The sequence below is a fragment of the Symphalangus syndactylus genome, chromosome 12 (assembly GCF_028878055.3).
Source record: "Symphalangus syndactylus isolate Jambi chromosome 12, NHGRI_mSymSyn1-v2.1_pri, whole genome shotgun sequence".
NCBI classification, from domain to species: domain Eukaryota; kingdom Metazoa; phylum Chordata; class Mammalia; order Primates; family Hylobatidae; genus Symphalangus; species Symphalangus syndactylus.
Genome location: NC_072441.2, coordinates 93720423 through 93741175, shown reverse-complemented (window position 1 = coordinate 93741175; position 20753 = coordinate 93720423). Strand labels below are relative to the sequence as shown.

General features: G+C 41.9%; 1 protein-coding gene across 10 annotated transcripts in view; it reads left to right on the top strand.

Annotated features, from left to right (window-relative positions):
• RXRG (retinoid X receptor gamma) overlaps positions 1–20753 on the top strand; it is a 236359-nt gene that overhangs the window by 123119 nt on the left and 92487 nt on the right. For 4 of the 10 annotated variants that reach the window (XM_063625025.1, XM_063625023.1, XM_063625022.1 and 1 more), the window contains one exon: positions 6054–6104. In XM_063625025.1, coding sequence (XP_063481095.1) covers positions 6054–6104 — 51 coding nt within the window. Of the gene's footprint in view, positions 1–6053; positions 6105–10449; positions 10600–12572; positions 12770–20753 lie in introns of all 10 variants that reach the window. The other 6 variants (XM_063625028.1, XM_063625027.1, XM_063625029.1 and 3 more) reach the window with 3 other exon arrangements.

The following is a 20753-nucleotide window of genomic DNA, read 5'->3' as shown; positions in this document are numbered from 1 at the left end:
TGTAAGGGATGAAGGTGAGGGATAGGGAAGGCCTGGTTCCTTCTTAAGGAGCTTACTGTCAAGTGCAGAGAGACCTGAATACAGCTGACTAGGTCAAGGCGAAGTGGGCTAACTGTCCCAATCAAGACCCAAAGATGGTATGAATGGAGACCTCTCCCCAGCCCTGTGGTTCATTCCATGTTCATAAGGAGAGATCCAGGAAAAATGGCGTATGTAGTATTTGTTATACCATTTAGCAAGATGGGAGAATGTATTACATGTTTGACACGTATTTCCATCTCAACTGGTTAATATCTTCAGAAAAAAAATATTAGAGCTAAAGAGGTACGCCCTGGAAAAGCAAACATCATGTGTGCTTACTCATATGTGGGAGCTAAGCTATGAGGACACAAAGGCATAAGAATGATACATTGGACTCTGGGGACTCGGGGGAAATGGTGGGCAGTGGCAAGAGATAAAAGACTACACTTTGGGTACAGGGTACACTGCTTGGGTGATGGGTGCACCAAAAATCTTAGAACTCACCACTAAAGAACTTATTCATGTGGCCAAATACCACCTGTTTCCCAAAAAAACTGTTGAAATAAAAAAAACTGAAGATTAAAAAAAGAGGTAAGCCCTAATTTTCCAGAAAATTCACTGATGTGGAAAACTTCATTTCCTGATAATGCTGGGTAAATCTGTGTTTTGGAGGATGTTCCATATGTTGTCGGTGCTCGTGAATTGTTTAGTTTTATTATCCTCATTAACAGGGATAATGGTTGCTTTTTAACAATCATGATCACCATCTGGAGCCTGGAAAAGCATAGTTTGAGGCTCAGGTAGAAAGACGAGACTGTCCTGACTGGGTCTCAGCCCATTTCCCCACTGCCAAGCCCTGTGTGTGCCCATGTGCTTGGCTGCCAGGCACGGCAAGAACCACACTGACAGATGTGGCATTAGTTCAAGCAAAACTGAACAAAATTCAGAGAGTGCAGGGCACATTGGCTTGGCTGTTTAATCTCATTCTAATCTTAAATATTCACAAAGTAGCTTTCCATGTGTGCTCCCCTCACAGCCCCGGTGACCCCTAACTTTGCTGTTGACATCGTGACAAGCAGACGATGTGACTAAGTCACTGCTCCCCCGGCTCTTGGGGTGAATTGGGTTTAAGTATCTTCTCTTTGTGCTTCACAGAGAAGTGTTGCCTTGTCAGGAGGAGGTGGCTAGACAACCAAGCTGCCAGGTAACCATAGCAACCATGCACGCCTGCCCTTGTGAGTTTTTTAGGACTCTTCAGACCTTTCCCAGACCTCTATTTTCAAGCTCTCTCAGCCTGCAAGAAAGCAGCATCTGAGACCAACTCAGCCCTAACATACAGGGGCAGTTAAGGAGTGCAGATCGGCAGCCTTTTCCTGGAACCTAAACAGTTAGCACCCCATGGGCTAAGGGGAGAAGCTGGAAGAACAGGGAAAGTGATGAGGACAGAGTCCATAAGGGAAATAAAAGAGCAGCTTTTGATAGACTAGAAACAGGGGAGGATAAGATGTTTACATTCAAGAATGCACTGGACCCACTTTAAGGAAATGTATCTAAAAGTTTGCTGGAGGTACAGCCAGTAGGTAGATTGGTCAGGATGGTTTTCTAGAGGAGAGTTTCTAGCAGGATTCTGGGGGCCAAAAAGAGGGCTTCAGGGGTAGGGATGGCAGGGAAGAATACTGCGAGGCAGAGCAAATGGAACAGGGTGTTGGGCACCTATGGCTGGGGCTTGCAAACCTAATTCACCATTGGAAATCCAGCCGATTCCAGGGAGTGAGACAGAGAAATCAAGCTTCCCCAGGTTCTGCTTTTCCCGAAACTCCAGTCTTTCTGTCTGCCGCTCTCCAACTCACCCTTCACAGCAGCCCCTTCCTTGACTGTTGCTTCCAAAATGTCAGTGTCATTCGATCAATTGGTATCAATTTGAAAGAAACTGGGACACATGTTGACTGTACTGATGCTTAAGACACTGTTAGGGGTCAGCCAAATCAACCCCTTTGGTTTATTGGCCATTTCTCTGATCCCATGTAAACACTGTGAATGTTTACAAAAAAGAAAGTCGGAGGATGTGCATTCTAGCTGCCCCTCACTTCACCTCCCCATCATCTGCTACAAACAGATGTATCATTGGAGATGGAGTGGACTACTACATCTTAAGTATAAGGAATATTTCACCATAGAGGGGATGAATAGTGGTGTTACTTCCTCCACCCCACTTTTTCGCAACAAGTAGGGGGTGATATTTTACATTTAAAAATAAAAATATTCTACTTGATCACTTTCAGAAGCTTTTGAGCCATTGATCTGTGTTTCTCAACATCTATCTTTGAATAGGTCCAGGTTAAGAGTTAGATCTTCTGTGGTGTCTAAAAAGAGTGAGAAATAATGACTTAAGCCCCATAGCATTTTAAGACTAGCTGTTTTCTCTTTTTGACTTTTTTTTAATGCTCTTTTAAGTAGCTCACCTACTGTATTAGTGAACTAGTGCTTCTATGACAACATATCTGAGACTTAGGGAATTTATAAAGAACAGAAATGTTCGATGTCTTGTGGGGGTATGGTCTCTGCTTCCAAGATGGTGCCTTATTGCTGTGTCCTCTGGAAGGCTGTTTTCTAGCACAGTGGAAAGGTGGAAGGGCCAAGAGGGCCTGGCTAGTTCCTTGCAGCCCTTTTATAACGTTACTAATCCCACCCATGAGAGCTCCATCTTCATGATTTAATCATCTCCTAAAGGACCCACCTCTTAATACCATCACAATGGAATTTAAGTTCCAACATATGAATTTTGGAGAGAGGCATACATTCAAACCACAGCACCTACCTAGCATATTTCAGTGTTCTGTAGCCAAGTTTTAATGTTTCGCTGATTGCTGCCAATCTACCACTCTAAGGGATTGGTATCATTACAAGTTTTAACTTTTCCTAAGGCTAGATATTCTCAGTGGCAATTCAAATGAGATTGGCCCTATCTATGGTCCATAGGTGAGCCAGACCTAGGCTGTGAGATTAAGGCATATTGACTAGTTGTTTGGTTTATTTTAGTGGCAAAGCTGTGTTTCTCTTCAGGATTGCTGTAGCTGTCTTTTGCGCTCAGGAGATGCCGCTTTGATTACATGCTAACAGAGTCAACTGAATGCAGGACTCAGACTCTGGCACACTCCACTGCATGCAAAAATGAGTATTTGGTTATGTATGTCTTAACAACATGGCTTTATGACCGGAGTAAAACCCACATTGGTAAAGTACTATACTTTTTTTTATAGACCCCAAACTGCTGGACTGTTTAGGGTAGAAACATGCTATCAGATTTGTATTATTTGTTATTTGGGGGATACATACATCATATCAGACCTATCTCATGTTGCATTTGGCTTTGACAGGGCGAGATCACTACCCTGCCCTCTGAAGCTAGAGGGTGACTGTGACGCTTTCTCATGGACTGTACATAATAACTCTTTTGTAATTTATTGGGTGATATTGGACACTGGACTTAGCATCTCTGGGCCCTGCTTTCCTCAGCTCTAAAATGAGGGGAGAGGAGGTAGAGGGAATTGAACTAGATGATAATTAACACCCCTTCTGGCTTTAACCTTCTGTAACACTCCTCAGAGCTGGGCAAGGCTCAAATTTTAATTATAGAAATGCCCGTGGGCACTTTTCATCATAAGCTTTGGTACCATCCTCTGTGGCTGTGGCTAAAAGTGATCCCTTCTGTGGTAGGGGCTTCGGGCACACATCCAGTTGCCTAATTGGAATGTGCAAGGCCACGAAGTACCCAGGACACAGCATAAGAGGCAAGAAGGAAGCTCCTTGAGAGGAGGGGTGATCCGTATCTGAAAAGATTAAGTGCAGCTATATGCAATGAAAAACCTAAAATAACTGTCTTAAAGCAGTGGTTCTTAAACTGTGATTCCCTAACCAGTGGCATTAGCCTGACTTGGGAGCTCATTTGAGATATAAAATCCCAGGCCTCATAAGAATGATATAATGGACTTTGGAGACTTGTAGGGAAGGGTTGGAGGGGAATGAGGGATAAAAACCACACATTGGGTACAGTGTACACTGCCCAGTTGATGGGTGCACCAATATCTCAGAAATCACCACTAAAGAATTTATCCATGTAACCAAAACCACCTGTTCCCCAAAAACTGTTGAAATGAAATAAAATTAAATTTAAAAATAAAATATCGGGCCTCCCCACCATACCTGATGAATCAGAAATTGGAGCCCAGAAATATGTGTTTTAAGAAGTCTCCCAAGTGATTCTGATGCTCACTCAAGTTTGAGAACCACTCTCTTTTTATCATGGAAAAAGAGGCCTAGAAGAAGGCCATCCTGGGCTGACTGAATGTTACCAGGAAACCAAACCACTCAAATCTGCTTTATCAGACTCAGGTCTGAATGACTTTGACTTTCTCCCCCAAATAAAATCCACTCTCAAAGCAAAACATTGAACAGCCATTGAGGACATTTAAGATAATTTGGTTCAGCTATTGAAAATAATTCCCAAATATGAATTCTAAAAATATTTTGACCAACAACACCATCATTGGGCTAAATGCTTCCTAAGAAGATATACCACTCACATAGATAGACAGTCGTTGGTATATTTATTTGAAAATTAACTTCATTAATTCATGGTCATATATCTTAACAATACAATAGAATTATAAGGCCATATCTTATGATCCTTTTTTATCTCCCTCATAACGTGTTACTGATCACTGAGTAAGCTTTCAATAAATATTGAATTAAACTGATGACTCTTACAGGGACCTAGGCAAGATAAAATCAAGAATCAAAATTCTGGATAACAAAATCAGTGCAGATAGCAATTGAAAATGCTTCATAATTTTAAACATTTGGTTCTCAATAGTAGATATATATTTTTTCAATATAGTTTGGGTTGTATTGATTTGAACAGTATACTGGGAGCCGAGAACCAAATTTTACCTAATCTCTGCCTCTAAAATTAGGCAAGTTACATAATTCACTTTGTTTCTCATTTTCCTTTTCTTATGGGCAAGGAACTGTTACAAATACAGGGATTGGACAAGAAGAACTAGTCCACGAGTGCTTTCTTCTCCTGAGGGAATATGTATATGGAGCCTACCCTTAGGAGAGAATGGGTCAGTAGCACAGTTAAGGCACACCAGGTACTCATCCATGATTCTACACTCCTTCAGATGAAGTCACTTTCTATCAGGTCAGACATAGTTGTGCACACCCATAATCCCAGCACTTTGGGAAGCTGAGGTGGGAGAATCACTTGAGGCCAGGAGTTCAAGACCAGCGTGGGTAACATGGCAAGACCTCATCTCTACAAAATAATAATAATAATACAATTTTAAAAAGTAGAAAAGAAGAAAAGAAATTACTTTCCATTGGTCTGTGTGAATTTGTAGGTGGGAGAATCACTGAGTGAATATGAGGACAGAGAATGACACAGTGAGTTTTCATTTCTAATTTAACTAAGAAGTCTAAGTAGCTTAGAACATTGAAGTAACTTCTTTTAATTTTCACACATAGCTGTGGTTTCCAAGAGAGAACATCAATGTTTTTGACCAATTTGTAATTTCAAAGACTAGAAAAACCATGCTTATATGCGCAGTCTCTGTTCTGAGGACCAGACTAGAGGATGCTTGTTTATGCCAGCAGAAAGCAAAGCCACTTCTAGATCAGATCACCTGCTGCTGACAGTCAGGTCAAATCAACAGCACTGAATGAGCTCCTCCTAGGGACAGTGCAGGTACTCCAGAAGACATGAAAGTAGTGTGGCTAATACTGCAGGTTGTCTACTCAGCATTCATTCTCTTATTCCCAGTCAACAGAGCTCCTGTATCACTGAGGGCAGCAATGTGCCCACTTAAAAACTACATTTCTTAGATTCCCTTGCACCTATATGTAGCCTTGTGACTACATTTTGGTCATTGAAATCCAAATGCAAACTTTATACAGATCTCTAGGAAGGCTCTTTAAAGGGAGGTGACTGCTGAAAGTGTGCCTATTTAGCCTTTTTTCCGTTATCTTTCCAGCTGCCTGGAATTTGAATGTGGTGTCTGGAGCTTCAGTAGTCATCCAGGACTGTAAGTGTGAAAGCCATGCACTGAGAGTGGTGGAACAGAAGGTTAGAAGGAATCTTAGTCTCTGTGTACGTTGCCTTCTTCTTCGTGTGTGTGTGTGTATGTGTTTTTTTTTTTTTTTTTTTTTTTGTAGGAGAACAACTTTTTTATGTTTAAGTCTCAGTTATTTTGGGCATTCCATTATGTGCTGCTATACCTAATCCCAGTTAATACAGGTGGGACCTTAGGGACCTTTGTGCCTCTGGTTACTGGTACATTCCAGGGACATGCATCCCTACCACAGAGTTTATCATTTTTCAATCAGAGCAATGGAAGATGAATCCAAAGCCTGAGACAGAATGACTCAGCAGATATTAGGACTTGAGGCTTCCCTATCACCAGTGAAATGGTCACAGAATGTTAGAACTGGAAGGGATGTTCATGATGACCTGGTTTAGCTCCCCCCACCCTACCTGCCCCTGTACATTTCAGAGATGAGGAGACTGAAGCCCAGAGACGCTAAATGAAGTGTCCCAGATGACTCAATATGTTGTAGGAGAGTTCTGATGTAAAATCCATGGGAAAGTATTCTCCTTCCCATCAGTAGAAGACTCTTTCCATCAGTAGAGGGGAGCAGCATGGCCTCACCCAATAAGGGCCAAATACTAACATGAGGGCTAGCGTGTTATAGAAGGTCTGTGTATCAGGCCTGGTTTCCTGGTGTGGTTTTAAACTAACTCTCAAAGTTAGTTCAGATGAAAGCTCTCAAAATGTTTTAGCAATGATTTGTTCATGTATCTTTTATCCTCATTCTATCCCCACTGTTGAGAGGTTATTGCAGTGAGAGCTAAAAAAATTTTGACTGACACACAGAAAGTCATATGTAAGTTTTATAGGCTTCATATTAAAACAGATTTCTGGGAATCAGATCTTTCAAATTAGTCTCCAAGTGAATGACTACGTGGGGTAGGTTCAGATATATGCATTACCCATGGGAAAAAGGGCGGCTACAAAACAAGGTGATTTTGCAGCAAATATATCAATGAGCCCATCCTCAGAGGGACAGATTAGTGGAGTATTAGGAGCTTTAGGGCTAGAGGTGGTGGTAGATAAAAGATGACTATAAGGTAGGAGGAACCAAGAAAATAGAAGAGTACAGGTGGCAGGTGTGGTTTTTGCCCAAGTTTTCTATAACTCAAGAGTAAGCATTGATCTTAGCATGGAGGGTCTAAATTTTATTATATTTTGGTAGTGTCTTTTTACCTAATATTAAATCCCATTCAGCTTCTGGTAAAATACAACCTGCTGAATAGGGAGCCCACCCAACCTGAACCTATGAATGCACTCCGAATACCATGTTGTAGAAAGACCTTAATTATGGAGAATATCTACAAATATCACTTTGTTTACATGTGGTTAGTGACGGCCTTAAAATGCTCTGGGCTCTTGAGTGTCTTCCCCGACCACCCACAGCCCAGGACCTGCTGAACCCAAGAGGTTTCTTGCTTTTGCTCCTGTTCCAGGATGTTCTCCAGTTTGGGAATTTCTCCGATCTTTGATAGCAGGTGTCTCTGGAGTCTTCTGTTTTCTCCTTATGACACTAGAGCACTTTCCACATCTTGTCTCTTTTTTCACCATTTCTGTACTTGCTCCTCCTGAAATCTCCTCACCCCAACCAAAAGCCAGAATCCAGAGCTCCTGTTGGTAAATATGCAGTATCCCACAGTACTTCCCGTTTGCAAGTCTTGGGGAATCTTTTGAAGACTTGGAATTGAAGGGTTGTATAATTTTTTTTTCCATTGCTGATTTATTCTACAGAGACAGATCAAGTTCAGTATCTGGTACGTGTACAATGGAGAATTCAGAAAAATCATCAGGGGTTACTGGGGCTTGGAATGAAAGCTTGGACCACTGAATCAATGACTCTGCTTTAAGCATGAAGTGGAGACAGGATTACATAAATTATAATCTCTCTGTGTTTATCTGGATTTCTGCTGCAGAATGCAGCCAAGGAAATAGGTGTAGGCTTGGTTCTTTGGGTCTGAGTGCTCTCTTTGCACCTACACAGAAATTTTTAATTAGCTGCACCAGTCTCAAGTGAAATTGACTATCGATTCCAGCTAAGGGGGCACATAATAGGTTTATTACTTTATTTTACTTTTACAAACATACAGTAAAATTTACTTTTTGGGAGTGTAGAGTTCTATGGATTTTAACACACGCATAGTCTTGTAACTACTACCACAAACAGGATACAGAACGATTCTAACACCACAATTCCCTCATGCTACATGGTAGTGTTTTGTTTGTTTGTTTGTTTTTTGGGCAACCTCACTCTGTTGCCCAGGCTGGAGTGCAGTGGTGTGATCTTGGCTCACTGCAACCTCCGCCTCCTGGGTTCAAGCAATTCTCCTGCCTCAGCCTTCCAAGTAGCTGGGACTCCAGGTGTGCACCCCCAGGCCCGGCTAATTTTTTTGTATTTTTGGTAGAGATGGGGTTTTGTCATGTTGGCTAGGCTTGTCTCGAACACCTGACTTCAAGTGATTCACCCATGTTGGCCTCCTAAAGTTCTGGGATTACAGGCATGAGCCACCACGTTTGGCCCATGGTAGTTTCTTTTAAAAACAGCTTTATTAGAGATATAATTCACATACCAAGGCCAGGCATCATGGCTCAGATTGCTTGAGTTCAGGAGCCCTTCTCTAAAAAAAAAAAAATAAAAATTAGCCAGGCATAAGGGCACATGCCTGTAGTCCCAGCTACTCAGGAGGCTGAAGTGGGAGGATTACTTGAGCTCGGGAGGCTGAGACTGCAGTGAGCGGAGATTGTGCCACTGCACTCCAGCCTGGGAGACAGAACAAGACCTTATCTCATAATAATAATAATAATAATAATAATAATAATTCACATACAATATAATTCACCTATTTAGAATGTGCAATTCAATAGTTTTTAGTATATTCACAGGTATGTGCAACCATCATCACAGTCAACTTTAGGACATTTTCATCATCACAAAGAGAAACTCTTTATCCTTTAGCTATCAATTACCTATCCTTTCACCCTCTCCCAGGACCTAAGAAACTAGTAATCTATTTTCTGTTTCTATAGGTTTGCCTGTTCTGGACATTTCATATAAATGAAATTTTGTAATGGTTAGTCTTTTGTAACTGGCTTTCTTCACTTAACATACTGCTTTCAAGTCTTATCCGTGCTATAGTATCTATTACAACTGCATTCCTTTTTATGACCAAATAATATTCCGCTGTGTGGAGATACAGCATATTGTTACTCATTCATGAGTTAATGGACATTTGAATTGTCACCACCTTTGGCTATAGTGAATAGTACTGCTTTGAAGACTTGTGTACAAGTTTTTGTTTGAAGATCTGCTTTTTCTTCTCTTGGGTATATACCTAGGAGTGGAATTGTTGGGTCATTTGGTACTTTTAGGATTAACTTTGTGAGAAACTGGCAAACTGCTTTCCACAGTGGCTGCACCATTTTACATCCCCACCAGCAATGTATGAGGGTTCCAATTTCTCCACATCCTCACCAATACTTGCTATTATATGTTTTTGTTTTGTTCTTTTGCTTATAGCCATCCTAGTGGGTGTAAAGTTACATGGTAGTGTTTTGAGTTGTAAGATTCTCACAGACTGGAAAGAAATGTGGAGAGATTTTTGTCCTTTTTTTTTTGCCTGCTGCTGATCCAAACAGTAAAATATAAACCTTCAGAATGAGAGCTATAAAAGGGAATGGACAGAGAAAATACATCAAGGGGAATTGTCAAATAAGCACTGCCAGAGAAAGAGCAGAATGTTATGATAAGAAAATCATGAGTTCAACATACATTAAGTCAACAAATATAATTTGTTCCCATGTGCCAGGCTCTGTGCTAGGCACTGAGGCCCTAAAACGAGTTAGACAGAACCAGGCCTTCAAAATTCTTATTGTATGGAGGGAGAGCAGACAGGAGAATTCTTCACATAGTCTAGGTATCAGAAGGGGCTTCCTGGGAGTGGAGGGATGAAAAATAAAGAAATTGTCATCAGATAATAAGGGTCTGTGGCAGTACATGGGAAAAAAACTATGCTGAAATATTTGGGAAATATCCTCCGGATGACCTACTTTTCTTTGGTCTTTGGGTAACAATCTTGATTAAAGTTTGGTTTCTTTCATTTCCCAGTTAGTAATTGGTGGGTGCAATTCTTTCTGGAGGAAAGTAAGTCATAACTAAGGCCTTTGCAAATATTGCTAGCTTTTGCTTATTTGCACTGATTAAAGGGGAACATATAATTCAGGATGGGACCAATCTAAACAGAGTTCATATTTTGCTTTGGAATATGTTTTTTCTCTTGCCTCCCAGATGTTGCTATGTCAGATGTTCTTGGAACTCACAGATCCAACTAAGTCATGAAGCCCTAGGAAACGGGGACTGTAGTCTCTCAGGATAATGTACTGGCCTAAGCAGAACAAGTTTCTTTTGACACTGCTTCTTGTTCATACCTTTCCCATGGTGAGAAATAATAATTTGAGTTTTATATTTTCTGTCTAACTTCTGCTAGACAGGAAGAATCATCCTGAAACCTTTTGATCTATTTTAGATGTGTTTAAAATACCCAGAGATTACCTTTGCTGCTCATTCCCTCCTGGTACCATAAAAACTTTTTGCCAAATTCATGAGAGGAAAATAAATTCCTTTGATGAGACTCTGTGGCTTTTTAAATAATCACCAATAACTTATTAATTCATGTCCCAAATGACAGCCTAGATATCATCATAAAATATACCCAAATATACACTAGACTAGCTTCCCAATGACTTGTTTCTGGGAGGCCACCAATGGAGAACTGACTGTAATCCCAAATAAATAATATACCAGTTGGTCAAAGTCAGGGCAGATTCACATAAATACAACAAAACCTGAAGTTTATTGGGGCTATTTTTGGGGAATGAGCAACAAATTTTTATTAAATATTTTCTAAGTTGTAGAAAATTAGTGTCCTTAGGTTTCTGGTTTGAATGAGTGATAATAGTAATTTGTAATTAGCACATGAGTTATATACTGGTTTTCTATTGCCCATAACAAATTATCCCAAATTAAATGACCGAAGGCAACAAAACACATTTATGATCATACATGGTTTCTGGAAGTGTGTTAGCTGAGAGGTTCTGGCTCGGGAACTCTCACGAGGCCACAGTCATTTGCAAGCTTGACTGGCACTGGAAGATCTGCTTCCAACATGGTGCACTTGTGAGGCTGAAAAATGGGTGCCTCAATTCCTCTTCAGGTGGAACTCTCTATAGGGCTGCTTGGGTGTTCTCACAGCGTGGCAGCTAACTTCTCTCAGAACAAGTGGTCCAAGAGGGCAAGGTGAAAGCAGCAGTATCTTTTATGACCTACTGTAGGAAGGCAGACATTATCACTTATGCCATCTTTTATTTGTCACACAGACCAAAGCTGGAGGATATCGGAAAGGACTACACACTAGGGCATGAATACCCAGGAAAGGGGGATCACTGGGAGGCACCTAGGAAGCTGGCTACCAGAAGTTGTTAATACGTAAATTGTAAATGAATCACTTAAAAAAAAAAAAGAATTGGTTGAAGTACCTCTCTGTTCCTGCAATTAGTATCTGAATATTACTGTTTAAAAAATTCCAAATGAGTGAAGCCAGATTATAAAATTATTAGAACTCTTTTAGGGAGAAAAGGATTTATGATCAGAATCAGATGGATCATTAGTCCAGGGCTATGCAGGACCATCTGTAATTAGCTTGATTCTTCCTTCTGTTGCCATTGTGAGCATGGAGCACTGGAGCCTTCGTACCTCCCCAGATTCTCTGAAATACATAGCAGGCCTTCAACAGCTATTCCATGTTGTCTCTTATGTTATTTTCATGAGGCTACTCAGTTTTCTTGGCCCCACCACTCATTTCCCACCATTTCCTTCTATAACTGGTTAAGTTCCCTAATGTCATGTCACACCCATGAATAATCCTCAGATTATGTGCAATTCCTAGACCACTGGCTGTTTTCCCACTCTTTGTCTTTAATTCAAAGAAACCATTGGAATACCAGTAGGAGAGGAGTTATCACTCAGACAAACTCTACTCAGTTCTAATTTATATAAGTAAATAAAGCACATATATAAATAAGACATTTACACACTTTCACACATTAACCACTGCTGGTAACACATTCCTTAACTCTGAGGTTGAGAGCCTCAGGAAGGACACCAGTTTGGCAAGTCTGAGTTTGAAAACTGGGCTGGCCTCCCAGATCTTCCAGTTTCATGGCAGGCTTTCAAGCATGTGCCATGACTAGTAAGGTGAGCTGGGTGAGAGAGTATCTGTGTGATCCCTTCCTGTCCATCTAAACAGGTCCAGCTGTGGATATTGGCTTGCCACTCCAGAAGTTTCCTCAGCCTGTCCCCTGTTATCCTGTTTTAACTCAGTACTTTTGTTCTTATGTCTCTTTATTTTCCAGCCCTGTTTTCTTTAGACGCTGACTCCTGCTGTCCACCAGATCCTTGTGGTGCAATGACTAGTGTAGACCGGCTTGTTGAAGTCAGTCTCTGGATCTGAGCAACGTTGGCTGAGCCGTGACGAAGTACTCCTATCCATCCACTATGCTTCACAGTGGACATCTCTCCCTCTTCATCACCACTGCCCTAGCACCCGCAGGTGAAGGATCACACACACTGATGATTGCATCACTGCTTCCAGGGGAAATAGTAGTAGTTTTCCCCTAGAAGCAGTAACGCATCAGTACTTCCAGGAGAAAACAAGTCAATGACGATTAGTTAAGGTCATCCTTGTAACTTTAATTCATAATTCTAAGAGTCAACATTTGTTCATTCAGGTCTTTTATTCATTTCTTAAATGAGAGTTTTTAGGTGGCAAGTTTTCTTCTCTCTCATTTAACAAATGAGAAAAACAAGGCTGAGAGAAGTTAAGCCACACAGCCACCAAGTTATGGGGACAGGATTAGAATCTCAGCCTCTGATACTTGGTTTAAATGGTTCTCATTATGCTACAAATGGCACAGAAAAATGTCAGAGTAGAGGATGTCACAGACCAAAACTAATGAATGGTGATTTGATGAGAGTGCTTAATGATACACCTTTAAGAGTCATCTTTTGAGAAGAACTGGACTTTTTAAAAAAGAGATGATATGATGGCTTTCGCTATGAGGATGTACTAATAGTCTTCAAGCATTAGGAAATGAAGTTCAAGTTAGCAAGGTAAGTTGGGTGGAAGGTTAGTGGCAAAAGTATCAGAATTACAAGGCATTTGGACAGAAGTGCAGTTGCAGTGCTTCATACACATACTTTGAAGTATGAATAGTGAAGAGCCAACTACCGGAAGTGTTTTTACTTCTCAAATATTTATTGCAACCTACTGTAGGTAAGGCAGTTGCCCTGACATGTAGGTCCCTGAAGGGTCTATATTTTGCAGAATATTATAGCCTAGAGTGTGCTTTGAGAGCTACTGTAATAAATGTACTGTGAAACATTTTTTTGTTTTTAACTTGGAGATGCTGTGGAGAACATTGTAGACCACATCATGTAGTATGCCTTTTAATGATAGAAATATGTTTTAGATCTCGGTGTGTAAAAGAGCTTCTAAGAAAATGTAAATCTTAGCACCTGTTGCGTTTCCTTCTTTGAGTTTGTCTTATGGTTTGCATCTTTGTGTACTAATGTTATCCTGGCTTTATCTTACAGAATCGCTCAATTTGTATTTTATCTGTACTATGAGTTCCCCACCCACACATGTGTATTTTGTTGTTCTACATATTTCTGAAGTGACTCTGAAGTGAATGAATAAATGAATGAGCTTATAAGTTAACCTGGAGAGGCTGGCATGGTGGCTTACGCCTGTAATCCCAGCACTTTGGGAGGCTGAGGTGGGTGGATCACCTGAGGCCAGGAGTTCAATACCAGCATGGCCAACAAGGTGAAACCTCATCTCTACTAAAAATACAAAAATTAGCCAGGCGTGGTTGCAGGCACCTGTAATTCCAGCTACTTGGGAGGTTGAGGCAGGAGAATTGCTTGAACCTGAGAGGCAGAGGTTGTGGTGAGCCGAGATCCCGGCATTGCACTGCAGCCTGGGCAACAAGAGAGAAACTCCGTCTCAATAAATAAATAAATTAATTAATTAACCTGGGGAGATATAATAACTTTAAAAACATCTGTAAAGAAAGTTTTAGCAAACAAATGAGATTTACTCTTGCATCTTCTTATTCGTTTTGGAGACAGAGACTCCCTCTGTCACCCAGATTGGAGTGCAGTGGCTGATCTTGGCTCACTGCAGCCTCAACCTCCTGGGCTCAAGTGTTCCTCCTGCCTCAGGCTACTGAGTAGCTAGGACCACAGGGTGTGTACCATCTCGGCTAATGTTTTGATTTTTTTTTTTTTTTTTTTTGTAGAGATGGGAACTTGTTGCCTGGTTGCCCATGCTGGTCTCGAAATCCTGGCCTCTAGCAATCCCCCCACCTTGGCCTTGCTGTTGCTTAATAACACTCATATGCTTAGAAACAATGTGTTATCAACAAAGGAGTGAGTTTAGATAGAAAAATGAAGAGGTGCTGGCCTGGATCCTAATTTCCCATGGACTGTATTTCCAGTCAGTGGCCCAGAGGGGCTCCACCTAGAAGGCTGGGATTCTGCTCCTGGAAGCCCCATGGGTCTTGACATAGTGATGTCTGAGAAATAGTTGAGGCCTCCTGAAAGACTGGCTAGTTGATCTTGTGAGATTACTCAGTATAACTCATCTCTCATTGAGCTTTGTATCTGGAGTGGAGAAGTGTGTGGGCAAGAAGAAAGTTCTATCAAGAATTTTCTCCAGAGGTAGAATAGCACAGACAGTGATTCTCAAATGTGTGGTCCAGTATCATCAGCGTTGCCCTGGAATGTGCTAGAGAAGTAAATCCTCAGGTCTCACCCAGGACTACTGAATCAGAAACTCTGGGAGCAAGGCCCAGCAATCTGTATTTTACCAAGCCTTCCAAATGCTTCTTCCTGCTCTGGTTCAAGAGCTGCTGGGATATAGCAGTTAAGAGATGAACCTTGCAGCCTGACTTCCTTTGCTAGAATCCTGGCACTGTTACTTATTCCTTGTATGTCTCTAGGTAAGTTGCTTGATCTCTTTGTGTCTCAGTTTCTCCACCTGTAAAGTGGAGATAATGATAGTACCACCTTCAGAGAGTTTTTAATAAGGATTAGATTAGGGAGTACACTTAGAATAGTGCCTAGCACATAGTAAAAGCTCAATAAATGTTAGCCATTATTATTGGAAGACATGGTGTCATGGAAGAATGTGGGGAGTTTCTCTCCCTAGCCACTCTCTTTCCATGAGAACCCCATGAAGCTTTCTAACGCAGCCTTTTCTGTGGAGCAGGTACAGGCTGGAGTAGCTGGGGTAGGGTCAGAACTAATGCTTAAAGCCTTATCTGAGCACGTCATATATGTTTCCCTAGAGGGAGCCTTAACTTTTGAAAAACTTTGCTCTCCTTCTTAGCATTGGCAAGACTATTTCCTGACCTAAGGGGTGGAAGGTTGATTCCTTGCTGGATTTTTTGGGAGAAACCCTGAGTGTCTAAGAGAATGCAAGATTATAATGAAATTCACACAGACATCTCAAAATCAAAATCATTTAAAATTAACTTTAAATATTTTTAAAAATTTCTTTTGGGGGGCTGGAAGTTGATTTTTAATAATAACATACAATGGGGTGAGGGTAGAGGAAGTTGGCTGAGCTGTCTGGGGTGCTGTGGCGTGGTGAGCTGGCTACACTAACTGCAGCTGCTGTTTGGGGACTCCCTGGATGTCTAGGTCCTTGGCCTTCTCTGCAGCTTCCAGTGCTGTCTTCTTTGCCTTCTCCTTGGGTCCCTTAGCTGTCTCAATAAGTGTTTTGGAATTGGCCACACTGTGCAGCTTGGCCAAGATGTATTCAAAACCCTTCCTAGTCATGATCACGTTGGTTTTGAATTGGGTGAGACCAAATTCCTGGACAGCTCTGGAGATGGTTAAATAAGCTACAGGAGACCCAGGCTTTCCAGTGGATTTGGGTACAGGCACTGCTGTCAGAGTTCCCAGAGTAAGTGCGTGGTTCCTCTACCACCACAGCCGGGTGCGGTTGATGTTCCAGGTGAGGCGGTCATGTCTGTTTCCATGGCTTCACAGTAAAGTGTTCCAGGATGGACACCAAGCGAGCGGCACTGGCAGGAAACAGTGGCTCAGCTCAGCGGGGCATCTGCTGGTCTTGGTCAGGTTGCCAGGACAGGAGCTTCTGCTCAAGGGTCTCCACCCTGTGTACTGTGTTTGCTGTAGGGATTTGGGTACCGCTGTCATTAGGCGGCAAACACTTGGACCCAGGACCTCTGGAGCACACTCTGGCCCAGGAAATACTTCACCATCATCCTGGCTGGGATAGGGTTGGCACCCACTCAGCATCAGAGTGCAGAGGGTGGGGAGAACGTGGGGTCAGGCCAGGCTGGGCACCTGCCCCCGACCAGGACCCACAGCATGCTCAGGCACTGACATGGTCAACTTTAAATTGTATGTTTGGGGACAGAGTCCATACAGAACCAAATGGCTACGTGATGTTATAACCCCTCCCAAAGTTTGGAGGTCACTGTTGCAACTTTTAATGGACTGTTTTCCCCAGAGTTGCTATAGACACATGCATCAGCACAGCCTCAGAACCCAGTTTCCAGTCGAGATAGTGGACATGGTGATTCCCCTTCTTCCAAGGTTTGAAACTGTCCCAGGATGAAATACAGCTTGCCTGAATTAAATTGTTGTCAATAAGATTTTTAAGCAACCCACCAAATCAACTGGGGTTTTACTTTTGACAGCCCCAACAGCCAAACTGACTCATCCATATGGCTGATCCATTAAATAATGTGCAAGTAGTTGATGACATGACCAGAAAAAGTGATTTATCTGGGGGAAAATGTTTGGAATTGGAAAGGGCTGGGATTTAAGCTCAGGAGCTCACAGGTTTCAGTCTAGGCCTTAGTAGCCTCAGGGTTCAGGCAGCCACTTTTCCTGCTTTTAGCAGGGTCATTGACTAGAAGGATAGCATGGAACTGGAACAGGCTGGGTCAAGGTCTTTCCAATCAATGTGTATCTTCGGACCCATGTAGGCACGTAGGCTACAATGTGCAAACTGGTGTCCTGAAGATCAACCCAAGAGCCTTCCATCTCCCTCTCTTTATCTTGCTCCAAGTCTGAGAACCTTTTGAGGCCAAAGAAAATGAATTCAAAAGCTCAGGCTTAGATCCAGGAGCCAGTGTGAAAGCATGTGCCATGGAGATGCAGCCCAGCATTCCAGGAATGTGTTCTCTGAGGACCAAGTGCTTTTCTTATCTCAGTATGTTTTCCTCCTATCCCACCCCTCCCACCTGACCATCTCTTCTTATTGAATCTCCCAGTGAATTCTCATGTTGCTTTGACAACAGCTGGAAAGTGGGTGTGGGGGATGGTGAAGTGGAAGACTGGAAATACCACATCACCCTGTGGTAGAATTGCTGCTGAGATCCAGAAGGGAGCGCACCAGAATGAGATGTTAGCTTGAGGCTTGGAAACAGCAGTGTGGGATGATTTGCCCTACAATTGAGGGGCTTCTCTTGCTCCTTTTCCTGATCCTTGGAATCCTCTAGGACTCTGAAAATAAAGGATTTATTTCAGGGGACAGAGCTGGTATCTTTCCAAAAGAAAGGCAAGCTGATGGCAAGAGGCTGAAGCCTCCAGTCGCGGCATAATTTACGATGGGGGCTTATCAGCCTGAAGGAAGCAGTTTGGGGGCAGCCTGTTTGAGTCTTTCCCCACAGGAATGCTCTTCTCAATCCTCCTGCTACTTGAAAAATGAAGTGTGGTGGACTAGTAGGGAGACCTCATAATGCTTGGATGATCACACAGATTTGGATACGGAGTCTGGTTTCAGAGCATAAGAATGGACCCAGGCAATACCACTTAGGGAGTAGAGATAAATAATGGCAATTCACATAAGAAGGTCAAACATATGACTTCAAATAACATGTTTTTTTCTCCAGCTGAATTGTCTAGAGTTGAATGAGGGTCAGATTTGCATTCACGTATCTTTCCGTAGCTCAGCTCATAACTTTCTATGTTTTCTCCCAAGGGGGTATTAAAAACAGAGCTGCTTCACATGAATGTAATGGTTCCCATTCAGAACCCTGTCACGACTTTGTCTTTTCTCTATCATCTTGACAGGAAAATTATGTTCCATAGTTTCAAGGTCAACTGTGAGCTATTTGGGCTTGGAAATGAAATGAGACCCTTGGAAAGCTTGTCCCTCTCTTTATTCATATTTTTCTGATGTTTAATAAAACTCAGTTATTCTCCAGCCTGGGGTTGGAGGTCAGGCAGCCATAAACAGGCAGCCATAAACCTGTCCAGAAAATTTCATTAGGTAGAATTATTTTTTCTTTTCTTTTCGTGCTATAAAAGGAAGTGTGTGTGTGTGTGTGTGGTTTTATTTTTATTTTTGGTTTCATTGTTTTGTTTTTAAATTGTTTGCTTTTGCTTTGTGTTTTGTTTCTGGGGCTTTTTAGACACCTGGAAATGAATGTGTAAACAGCAGTGGCCTCTCTGCCTGGCCCCCCAGCCTGCTCCTTTAACTTTCAGGCTCAGAAGCTGGAGTCCCCAACTGCCCAGGGGGCAGACTTAGCCTTGCCCTCAGCATTGGGGTTGATTTTATTCCTGGCTGAGGGAATGTCAGGGGACTAAGGTCAGGAGTGGGATGACTTGCTGCTGTCTGGTCATGTTCTGATCTGGTGCTCTCTATCCCGAATCAGACCCTGGTCATAATGATCTGTCTTCAGCCCTCTTCCCGTTTGTCCTTTCTGCAGCACTGGCCCTGCTGACCAACACCTGCTCCTCCCTTGGTTTCTGGGCAACCACTTGTTTCCTGGTTCTCCTCCTACCTCTTCTTACGTCTTCCTAGCCTCCTTGGCAGGCTGTCCTCTGCTCTCCCTAAAATGTTGACATTCCCTAGGGCTCCATCATTTGTTATCTTCTCTGGATAATCTTCCTTACACCTGTGACCCTAATCACCAAGTCTAGGGTACTGGCTTCCAACCATTGCTACTGAACTATAGATGAAAGTTTCCAGGCTTTCTGGTCATATCAACTGGAATCCTCTTTAGTAGCTGAAACTTAATACATTTCAACATGAACTTGTTAACTTCTCTCTTGTCTTAGTCCCTTTGAGCATCTATGACAAATTATCATAGGCTGGATAGCTTATAAGCAATAGAAATTTATTTCTTACTTTTCTGGAGGCTAGGAGGTCTTAGATCAAAGTGCTGAGAAATTTGGTGTCTGGTGAGACTTGCTTCCTGGTTTATACATGACTGTCTTCTCACTGTGTCCTCACGTGGCAGAATGGGCAAAGATGCTCTCCAGGGTGGGTTTTTTTTTAATAAGGGCACTGATTCCATTCACGAAGGCTCTGCCCCATGACCTAATCACCTTTCAAAGGCCCCACTTCCTAATACCATCACACTGGGGGTTAGGATTTCAACATATGAATTTTAGGGGGACACAAACATTCAGTCTGTAGCACCTCTCAGGGTAGATCTTCTTGTAGTTTTGATTCTGATTGGTAGACCAGCACCCATCCAGTCTCTCAGGTCAAAATCCCAGGGTTGTCCTAAACAATTTATTTTTCCTCATTCCTTGTCTTCAATTAATTATCATATTCTGATGTCTTTGCTTCAGAAAATTTTCTTGAATCTTACCTCCCCTGTCCATTTTCACTGCTACTACTTTGGTCCAAACCCCCATCCTCCTTCACCTACAAAAATACAATATTATGATTCTTAAACAAGCATAAGCTCAACAAATAATAAATGAATGAATGACATATCTGGTACCAGACAGACTATTGTGAGAGTTAAATGAGGTACTTTATGGAATGCACACTCAGTAAAATGATTGGTTTATAGTTGGGGCTTAATAAATGGGTTATTATACATTATATATAGGAAATATTTAAAAGCATGGACTTTGGACCTAGGCAGCCTGAGTTCAAATCCAAATTCCATTATGTACATTTATTATGTATATGATCTCTGTGCTTCCATTTGCTTATCTGTAAAATGGGGATGAATATAATAAGGCTGTTGTGAAGATTAAATGACTTATTTATGTAAAGCACTTAGAACAGTGCCTGGAATATAGTGCATGCCCAATATGTTAACCATCACTATTATTATTGTTATTAGTTTCCTGTTTCCTGTCTTTTATAAGTCAACATGTCGGCTTTATTAGAGGAAGAAAGTTGAGTCCTTATGCATGGCACCCTAAAATTACATAGAGAAAAAATCATCACCAGTTTTCCCCAAGTAAAAGTCATATCTATCAGTTATGAATTTCATAAATGCTGAATCACAGTCTTTTTTCATAGTACAGTGTTTATAATAGCCCTTTTGGGTGGGTGACCAGCCATCTTGGTTTGCCTGAGACAGTGGCGTGGGTTGTGGGGGTGGGCGGGCAAGGGGGTTCAATTTTCTGGGATGGTGGACTTTCAGTGCTAAAACTAGAACAGTGTTGGACAAACCAGGATAGTTGGTCATCTTGTTTTTTATGCTTAATATAGCTCCTCTTCTTAAGTTCATCTTCCAAACATAATT